This window comes from Agelaius tricolor, unplaced genomic scaffold (assembly GCF_023055355.1).
Source record: "Agelaius tricolor isolate 1412-34295 unplaced genomic scaffold, bAgeTri1.0.p SCAF_3, whole genome shotgun sequence".
In the NCBI taxonomy this organism is placed as follows: domain Eukaryota; kingdom Metazoa; phylum Chordata; class Aves; order Passeriformes; family Icteridae; genus Agelaius; species Agelaius tricolor.
In genome coordinates, this window is record NW_027269263.1 from 41,223,347 (window position 1) to 41,233,824 (window position 10,478).

At 34.9% G+C, this 10,478-nt stretch overlaps 1 protein-coding gene across 1 annotated transcript in view; it reads left to right on the plus strand.

Annotated features, from left to right (window-relative positions):
• YAF2 (YY1 associated factor 2) overlaps positions 1 to 9,844 on the plus strand; it is a 31,799-nt gene extending 21,955 nt beyond the window's left edge. The window contains exon 4 of the mRNA XM_071423589.1: positions 670 to 9,844. Coding sequence (XP_071279690.1) covers positions 670 to 907 — 238 coding nt within the window. The 3' untranslated portion in view covers positions 908 to 9,844. The remainder of the gene's footprint in view (positions 1 to 669) is intronic.
• The last annotated feature ends 634 nt before the right edge of the window (positions 9,845 to 10,478 follow it).

Genomic DNA, 10,478 nt, shown 5'->3' on the forward strand with positions numbered 1-10,478 from the left:
TCAAATTATTCTTTAGTTCTTTTTGTTGTGAAAAATTAAACAGTTGAAAGATTGAATGAAGATACTTAGTCTGTCAACACTATGTATCATTCATCTCTGCATAATTTAAAACAGACGATACCAGGAATAACAGTTATACTGTGACCACAAAGTCCAGTTCAAATTGTATACTAGAGGTCCTAGTGAGGTTTTGAAATAAGGTAACACCTGCTGCAAGTTAACACTGTCTGTGCTGTTGAATTCAAAAGACAGACACCAACATCTTCATTACTGAACCTAATTTTCTACTTAGAATTGTTGCTTCAGGATGCTGCAGGGATGGATGTTTTCCTGGATCAAATTTATAACTTTGCACAGTCACAATAAAGAAAGAATTGGGTTTTAAAAGTAAAAACCTTCACAGATTGCTGGATAGTGACATTATTAAAAATGTCAACTTACAAATAGTTTTACAAGATGGTAATGTGTTATATTCAACTATTTCAATGTAAAACGTACTAGGAAACACTCCACTGTTAATACTTCTGGTACTTTGTTTTCCTACATAATACATGTTGCAAAAAGAAGTCTTATATACACATTTGTTCTCCTGAGCTCCTAAAAAGTAAGAGGGAGACAAGATAATAAGATGGTATGTGTACTTTTAATATGATTATTTCCTTTATTTAGGCCAAGGTTGAAAAATGTGGATCGAAGTAGTGCTCAGCATTTGGAAGTTACCGTTGGAGATCTGACAGTCATTATTACAGACTTTAAGGAGAAAACTAAGTCACCACCTGCTTCCAGTGCTGCTTCTGCAGATCAACACAGTCAGAGTGGTTCTAGCTCTGACAACACAGAGAGGGGAATGTCCAGGTCATCTTCACCCAGAGGAGAAGCGTCGTCACTGAATGGGGAATCTCATTAAAGTTTATTTCCTCCAGTTTCATTAGTGTCTTCAAAACATGCAAATACGTAAGTTCTGTCACCACATTTTCATGACAGATATTCATGCATAATTGATATGTTGACTGGAACATAATGCAGTTTAAAAAAAAGAAAGAAAAAAAGTGCAGTGATAATAACAGCATGAAGCTGAGTCAGGGGAGGTTTAGGTTAGATACCACGAAAGGTTTCTCACCCAGAGGGTGGCTGGGCACTGGAACAGGCTCCCCAGGGAAATGGTCACAGCACCAGCCTGACAGAGTTCAAGAAGAGTTTGGACAACACTCTCAGGCACATGGTGTGACTCTTGGGGCTGTCTTGTGCAGGGCCAGAATTTGGACTTGATGATCCTTTTTGGTCCCTTCCAACTCAGCTTATTTTGTGATTCTATAGTAATTTAAATGCTATCAACAAATGCTTATGAAGCATCTTCAGACCAACTTTTTAATCTACGTGTGTAAGGGTGCCATGAAAATGTGGTTTGAATGTTCATTATGCAGTGTTATCGGTATGTCCATTTTCACTTTTAGTTTAGTGAATTCTAACACAACTCTTGGAATCTCTACTATTGGCATGTACTGAATTTAAATTTTTATAACATAGTTCAAGCTGCCTAAATATGTATTATTTGAGAATTGTGAAACATAGTTATATGTATGCAAGTCAAAGATCAACTTAATCAATTATTGCTGCAACAGAATTTTCATAATAATTATCTTCTTAAAAACACCTGCTGGTACTTGGTGTGGTTAAATAGGAAAAATGTTATTAAAGAAAACATTTGTATGGATTTTTGCCAATGTTTGACACATTTTACTAGATTACTGTTACTGAATTATGTTGATGGTTTTACCAATATTTTTTGACACTTAAAACACTTATTGTAATGTTTACAAGCAAAATAGAAAACACATTCTAAGCATTGATTAGTTAACCTTTCAATTCAGGTAAAGTACTGCATTGTCGCTGTACACTGGTATTTTGTGTTGTGTAACAAATACTGAACCTCAGATGGTGATGCATTTGGCAAAAACTATTTGGAAATATGAAAGTTTGGAAAAGCTTTAAAAAGAACAGATCTGCAGTTCTCATTTCTGCTTAGTGCTGTTTCCTTGCCCCAGATTTTTCTAGTGTCACATAGTCCCTTATCATTTCAGTACAGGAATATCAGATGTTGCACAAGAAAAAGGAAATAATAATTCTATTATTTTTTTTTGTTCCTGAATAAATTTCTTTAATATTGAATTGGCCTGTTAGAATATATTATGTCATAAATCATTGGAAAAAGACTCAGTATCCTACTTTATGGCATAAGCTGTCAACATTCACGCACTTAGCAATATACTGATAAAGAGCAAAACTATTTACAATACCACCTGGTATTATGTAAAAATACCAATAAAATATTTTTGTGAATACAGATTTTGCATTTTTGTTTACAACCAATAAGTGTTTTCATACATACATACAATTCATGTATAGATTTTAAATTATATAATCTGGTTCAGTACAAAAGTTCATTTAGCTCCTTTTAGTGAGGTAGGGCACTTACACTCCCGTGAGCCTTTTCTTTTTCATTCAAAGTAAATATATTTTTAAGCCTATGTGAAAGTTGGATGGACCTTCTTGGTAGTGAATCCAGCCCCAAATAATTACCTACATATGATATGTCTTCTTAACGGCTTAAAATAATGGATTTTTGTAGCCCCTGACAATTGTGATGTTTGGTGGTTTCTTGTAGTAATGTATTTTTCTGTTTTTAATGCAGTACTTCTACAGGCACAATGGTACTGTTCTATTTTGTAAGATGCTAGTTGTGAAATACAGTTAGTTGCATAAAATGAGAGTCTGATGTGATATCTGAGAACATACATACCTCATTCCTTGGTGTTGCTGTTTAAACTTTTTAGACATCAAATGTTAATTATAGGCTGTTTCAGATGGTTAACTACTGACCTGTTTATTATGTATTCTGCTTTATCTTACTAAAAATAGGATGTCTGTTCATTGCTGTTACCTGGCCAAATTTAGTATCTGTAAAACATGCTTTTTAAGGTTCTTAAATGTTTTTGGGGCCGGGCTAGTGTTCAGAATAGCTTACACTAGTTTTTAAAAGAAAAAATACATGCTTTGCAACTTTATTTTTTTATATTTTATTTTTAGGTGGGACTATTTGCAGAATATACTGATGTAATGGATTACAAAAGAGCTGAAACTGTTTAAGCAGTTTAAGGATAGTAAATCTCATTGCAAGAAGTTTTATGAAATGTGTTTCTAATTTGAAATGTAATGAATTCTAACACATTTCAGAATTCTTTGCAAAGAAATAGTAATCTATTACCAGTATTTCACTAAATGGGAAATGTATTTTTATTTAAGTTTATGTGAATAAACCACCCAGCACTGCCAACAAAAGGACTCTATCTTCAGAATTAAGTAGCTATTTGGTTTGAAGGGAAGGATGGAGTGGATTTTACTATGATTCAACTGTCTCTAGAGAATAATCTCAACAATGTGTTACAAGTATGGTTATCAATAATAATGTAGAAAGTCTCCATGTTCATTATGGAACAAGACATTGAAGAGCAATTTCTACAACAGGTGCTACAGAAGTCAGCTAGGTTCTTAAAAGCTGTGGTGGTTTTAACTGAACAATTAGGTTGCCAGAGTTTTATTGCAATGATGCTTGTTTTAGCATTAAGCAAAGTTGAGTTTTTGCCTGTTGGTGATTAAAAGAATGTGACAATACTGACAGCAGAGTAGACAAGTTCTAAGCAAAATACTGCATTTGAGTCTGTTCATAATATAATTTAAATGAACTTCACTTTCATAATTTCTAAATAATTTTGACTTGTAGTAATCCTAAATCCTTTTTTCTAACTGTAAATATATTTAAAAGCATCTTTACTCCATTTATAAAAAGTGAAAATTTAATGTTGTAATGTGTTCTGATTAGGTATTTTTCTCTGTGATTGCTCTTTGCATAAGAACTGTTATTTGTTAAATCTATATATGCATCAGTCTTCAACAGCCATACATCCTGGGATGTTCATGAAATGGTGGCCCCACAAGGACAAGTGTGATAGTGTTCCATGTAAATGAGTTCCTTTATGTGCTGATTGATTGTCTGGTTTCAGAAAGGAAAAGGGGGGGAGAAATGGGGGAAAATAAGTATAACTAGTTCATTGATAAAGTGTACAGTAATTCAGTCTCCTATCTTCCTAACTTTGCTATTAATTATCGATGGTGTAAGAAAAAGAACAAATATACAGTTGACTGATCTCTTTTTTTCATGAATTCAAATCTACGTATTGGAGATAAAAATTCTTCTACTCAGTAGCAGGTCGAATTATACCATATAAAATCTTCATTCCAACAAAGGAGGTAGTAATAAATAAATTACATTTCAAAATTTAATAATCTTGCTATTAAGAGTCAATAATTAAGAATATGACTGAAGTTTTAACCTATTATGTGTTTATCTAGATATTTATGTTTTGGGGCATAGATTGTAAAATCTCAAAAATAGTTTGATTTTATAATTTGTGCACTTTACATTTTTTTTAATATTATGAATAGCACATTTTAAGTAGCCATGTGAGACAGTACTTTCTATAATTTGTTCAATTGGTTCACTGTAGTGTTTAGGCAGGTCTTCTAAACTTCAGATGTTGCATCTTAAATTCTTTACTTTTTTCTTCTCTTGTCTCAGAAGTGTGACAGTTTCCTATGTTTTGCTGATTGATTTTACTTTGTTAACAGGATTGATTTGCCATGAAACTGTCTATTGTGTAATTTTTATCCAGGGTTCTTTAACTGTATCTGTTCGCGGTTTTTTTTCTGTACATGCCTTTATTTGGCTCTTCTCCCTCCTAGGGAGTCTGGGTATAATTCATTCAAAATCAGAAACTGTAGGGAAATAGAAAGGCATTTACATTTAATTTCTCCAAAGGCAACAGCAGGTGCTATACTTACAGTAAATTTAGCCTGTGCTTACTCAGGAATAAGATAGAAAAGATAAAAAGTTAATGCTGGTTTTGGCTAGTGGATCAGTCAGTCAAATATGGCATTTTGAAAATGCATACTTCTATCTCAATGTTAAGATTTGGGTGTGCTGGAAATACAGCTTGAGCTTTCAGAGGTTTTCTTAACCTGAAATTATGCCCCAGCTTTTGTCAGAGTAGTCTCAGTTTGAAAGGTTATAACTTCAAACTAGCAAAAACTGTACATAAACTGTACAAACTGTAAAATCAGTCAAACTGTAGAAGCTCAGATGGTTTTCTTTTGTACTGTTAAAGTTTTAAAACGAGGAGAAACTGTTAAAAGAGACTTAGGAGACTTGTCTAAGACCACAATCATATTGAGCTTCGCTTGACATCTAAAGAACCTGTGTTTTAACAAGAATTAACTGGATTTAACCACTAATTAAACTTTGAAAATTACTTCACAAGTTAATTACAAATCAGTGCTCTATAGAATGTCTAGAATGGAGTAAATGGTACAACAGCAATGGAAAACTGCATGCTTACTGGAAAATACTATTATCCACGAGCAAGTCATGTTTACATGACTTTCCTAAGACATTATGCCAAAAGATTGTGATACATCTGTGAACAAGGCTTAAACTGTACCATGAGATGCAAACAGTGAGAAAAAATGCAGTGAAAAACAAATTTGTTTCAGAACCTAGAATCTATGTAATGCAGGAGCTTATTACAGCCTCTCTTTAACTGTGTTGGTAATAAACTACCACTGAATCACTCTGATGTATTCAATCCTAATCTTGCCCCTTTTATTATGGGAGACAATTAAAAGTCATCAGAATGAACTTGCTGTGCCTGCTAATGGCAGATTTTAAAAGCAGACAGTTTAATAGGCACAGGAAGTTTTAGGTGTATTTTTAAGAAGTTAAACATGGAAGATAAAAGGCAAAAGCATATTCCATAGCTCTTAATGATTAAGAATGATTACAAGAGATTGCTGTCCCATTTGGGGTTTTGTAAAAGACAAAATTGTAACCTTATCTAATCGCTCTTTGTCCCATATGCTTAAAAAGAAAATTGCCACCAAAAATATTGTTCAGTAACAATATTCTAAAAAGTAGTTCTAAAATTTTAATTATTTTCTAGAAAGTATGGCAGATCTTGGCAGATGGAGGACTATTTGAGCAGGACTATGTTTTCAGGATCTAGGCCACCTGGAAAAGTGTAGTCTTTGGTTACACTGTTTCCTGTCATGGTTTAACCCCAGCTGGCAAGTAGGTACCTGACAGCCCTGTGTGCATTCTCCCTCTGTGCACTGAGGGAGAGTATTCAAAGACTAAATCAGAAAACTCATGGGTTGGGATAAGGACCCAATTTAACAGGAAAAGCAAAAGCTGCACATGTAAGCAAAGCAAAACATTCACCACTTCCCATGGGCAGGCAGGTGTTCAGCCATCCCCAGGAAAGCAGAGCTCCATCACAGGTAATGGTGACTGGAGTAGACAAACACCATCCCTCCAAACATTCTCCTCTTCCTTCTCTTTCCCTTGGCTCTATGTGCTGAGCACAGCACCACATGATCTGGGACATCCCTGTGGGCAGCTGGGGTCACAATTCCTTGTGCACCCCCTGCCTCCTCACTGGTGTGACAGTAGAAGCAGAAAAGGCCTTGACTCTGTGTAACCTCTGCTCAGCAACAGCTGAACTATCTCTGGGTTATCAACAGTGTTTCCAGCACAAATCTAAAACACAGCCCCATGCCAGCTACTGTGAAGAAAATTAACTATCCTAGCCAAAACCAGCACATCTGTGTATAAATAATGATCTTGGTTAAAGCAAAGTGAACATGCTTCCTCAGGCTTTTAATACATGTAGCTGTAGACCAATGGAGCTCTAATTTACAGTGGACTTACTGAGAAGATAGCTGAGGAAATGAGAGTATTAATGTATTTTTTTGATAACTTGCTAACCACATGCATGTAATTTTCCTCTTCTGTATGAAGAAGCAAAAGGATGCAGAAAAAGGAACGAAATGTGACCAAGGCTAATGAAATGTGGCTCATTACCTCTTCCCAAGATCATTAGATTCTACAAACTGCAAATTCTGTTTGGTTCACAGACAGTCCCAGGTATTTGTCACCAAAGAAGGATGGAGTTGTTCAATCACTTTTCATCTGTTAAGACAAGTGAGGGGTAAGGCCAGTTCTACTTTCTGAATACCCACTTGTGAACACGGAGATCTAATTTGCCATTTATATGCATCTAATATATAGCTGTCATCCATGAATAATCTATTTCAAGCTGATTCTTCTTTGCACAGAATAAATAAAAATACTTCAATGTCAAGCCCTGTTCCTGATGGCACAGATCTCTGAGCAGGAAAGTCTGGCATCTGACTGATCATCGTTCTGTAACAGCCTTCAGCTATGAATTAATCTAGGCAAGGGAAATCTCTTCAGGTTACATGTATTATCATTACTCCCACCTCTGAAGGAAGCACATTCTGATTCCTGATACCTTCTTCTCTTTTCTTTTATTTCTCTTAAGCACATTTATAGTGTAAGTGGATGCAGTGAGTTTGAAATAATTTATTATGCCTGCTTTTTTAAGTGGGGAATTTGACTGCTGTTCCCAGTTCTTGAACTATATTTTGGTTTCTTTAAGATCAGCATAGTCATACAGAATAATGGTATGTGGGAGCTTAGAGGTCAGTATCAATTTTGTCACTGTTGCCTTTGTTTCTATATAATTGACTACCTGAAGAGATTCTTGCTGAGCAAACTTAGTTACACTGATTCTGTACCATTCAAGCACTCTGTCTGAGGTACCTGGCATTCTATGATGCCAATTATCTGCATTTCTGCAAATGGTATTATCCTATGCTGGGAGGCTTCCAAATGTGGCAAAATAAGCAAAATTCTTTCCAGCTGATGGAGGCAAATGTTGTCAAGTAAAATGCTTTTAGTCCCCACTGGAGAAGGAGATCTGAGGAGCATGCGCAGATACTGAGTGCTTTCTTTGCTTTCCTACAGAAATTCCAAGTAGGAAGCTTCTGTTTCTAAAATGTCAAACACCTTCAAAAACCCTCAGTCCAACAAAATAAAACAAACAGAGTAATAAGGAGGGGGAAAAGAAGAACAAAGAAAATGTATTTTCAGAATAATCCCTAGAAGAGCCATATAATGGCTTCTTTGTCTTTTTTGTCTGTTTAGTGTTCCTTTCTCTGTGTAGTGTATTGGAAGTAGGCAACACACACTTCTTAGAGGTGTGTCTTGCTTTATAATTCTTGATGGCTGTTGGTTGAATGACATTTGGCCTAAAGAAGTAGGGTTTTGTGAATTAAATAGTAAATACCATGAATATTTCACTCTTGCATACAAGTTATTTATTGAAAGGGTGGAAGCTTAGATGAAAGAGTTAGGAACAAAATTAATTCCTCTCATACAATTAGCTACTACACAATTTTAAAGGGTCTAATTCCTGGACTGCTAAGAAAAGGATAGCTTTATGTTGCAAGGGTGATATGAACCTAGACTAGAATGGATGTGGCTTCTGAAGAGTTTTGTGGCCAGTAATTCATATGGCTGTTTTCAGTGATTATTCCACACCTTAACCTGTTAATCTTGAAGCATTGTTAGAGCATCCTCACAAACAAATCAAAACTACCAACAGTACTGTCAGATGCTCTTAAAATTTACTAAGTGCCTTACACAGAGCATCACTGAGGCAATGATTCAATTGCAAGAAGTTTGATAAAAGATTTACTCCTGTAGTTGAAATCACAGGTTGTTGGTTGTAACCAAGGTTATGTTCCTGGTTATACACATTAGAATCTTACATTTTATTGCTGATATGAGTACCTAATGAAAAACAGTCCAGAAATTTTTAGGCTTTCAATTTGTAAAACACCCATTGTTCGGAGGAGATTTTTTCTTCTAGCCAATTGTGATGGTCTAATGGAATATCACAGAAGTGAATAAAACTTGTATTTCTGGATGCTTTCACATTTCTCAGTTTCTCAGTCAAGGACAGTATTACCTTTCCTGGGAAGGGGGTACCTAAGTTGGTTTTGTTCATAGGCATTATGTTTATCCAACTAGTTTTTTAAGGATTTTATTATTAGAAAAAGGGCTTGTTATTTTGAAAACAAAAATCTTACCTGCCAGGTGTCTTCCCCAAAATGAGTAAGTGCCTTTTCTGTTCTGACTCTTAGAAGTATTTACTTTGACAAGATTGAATCTGAATGTCCTGGATGAACCAACTATTAAGTACCAAGTGTTACCAATGGCTTGAAATCCTTTCACTGAAACAACAAGAGACAGATTGTAAGCCACTTGAATTGTTTTGAGAACTGATGTTATCAGAAGTTTTATAACTGCTATGAGTAGTATACTTCTAAGAACAATGTAACTTTTCAGGAACTTGATATTGATAGGAAATAAATATTTATTAAAAGGAGTATATTAAATAAATATTTATTTACCAATTTGAGTAAGAGAAAATGTTACACCATGGGGGCAACAGTCTTGCTGTTAGCAGTCCTGACTACTTAATGGAAAGTAAAACTGAGGCCCTGGACTCGAACTATAAAAAAAAGGGTAGTATTTGGTGAGAGATTGGGACTGTGAATCTTGTGTCCACATTCTAATAAAGTAAATTTTCCTACCTTAAGTTTTTACTAATTGTCAAGCAGAAAAGAAAGCATGAGCAGATATCAGTAAGAGGCCCTCTGGTTTAATTGGTGCTGCTTCCTATCTCTAGTGGATTTTTTTTTAATTTTTTTTTTAAACTTTGCTCAGGACTGGTACAGCTGAAAGTATATTTTCCCTTCATTCTTAAGCCTAGACTTTGAATGGAGTTTCTCTGAGACACTTTTGTAGTGAAATCGTATTCCCTACAAACATTGAAGACAAAAATAAACGTCTCTGTGAATGAAAGATCTTGTGTGGTTGTAATTTTTTAATATACACAAATTTAATTAAAAAAATCTAAAGGTACTCTAAGAAAAACATAGTATATCGGTCTACTTAAAAGGTCTCTGTAACACTCAGAAAGTCCAGTTTGCATCATGAGATGCTACAAATTTTCTGTCTGATAAACTATGTTCAATTCTATCATAGCACTCCTTTAAAGATGACCATACATTAACCCATTGGGATACTGCCTCCAACTGACCTCTTCCTGACCTCAGTTCAAAGACTATTTTAAACAATTTAAAAATCTGAAAGCTCGCCAGGAAATCTGAGGGGAAGTGTCTGGAAAGAAAGAAACAGAAGGAATCACAGTGCAAAGACTTTTTTTTTACTATGATAAATGGTACACAATTAATGATAATGGAATTGTTTAAAAACTTACATCCCTATAGTTATTTCACACTGATGACATTGTTGGTTTCAGAGGAGCATAAACAGATGTTTTTGATGCCTAGAATAGTGACACACATTAAAATGCCTTTCCCAGGAATAAATTAATACTTCTTGCCTGGGAACAATTTGACAAGGAAATATTTTTGATGAAAACTAATGTAAGTGGACTACAATCTTGACTGGCATTGGTGATGCTTAGGGTGTG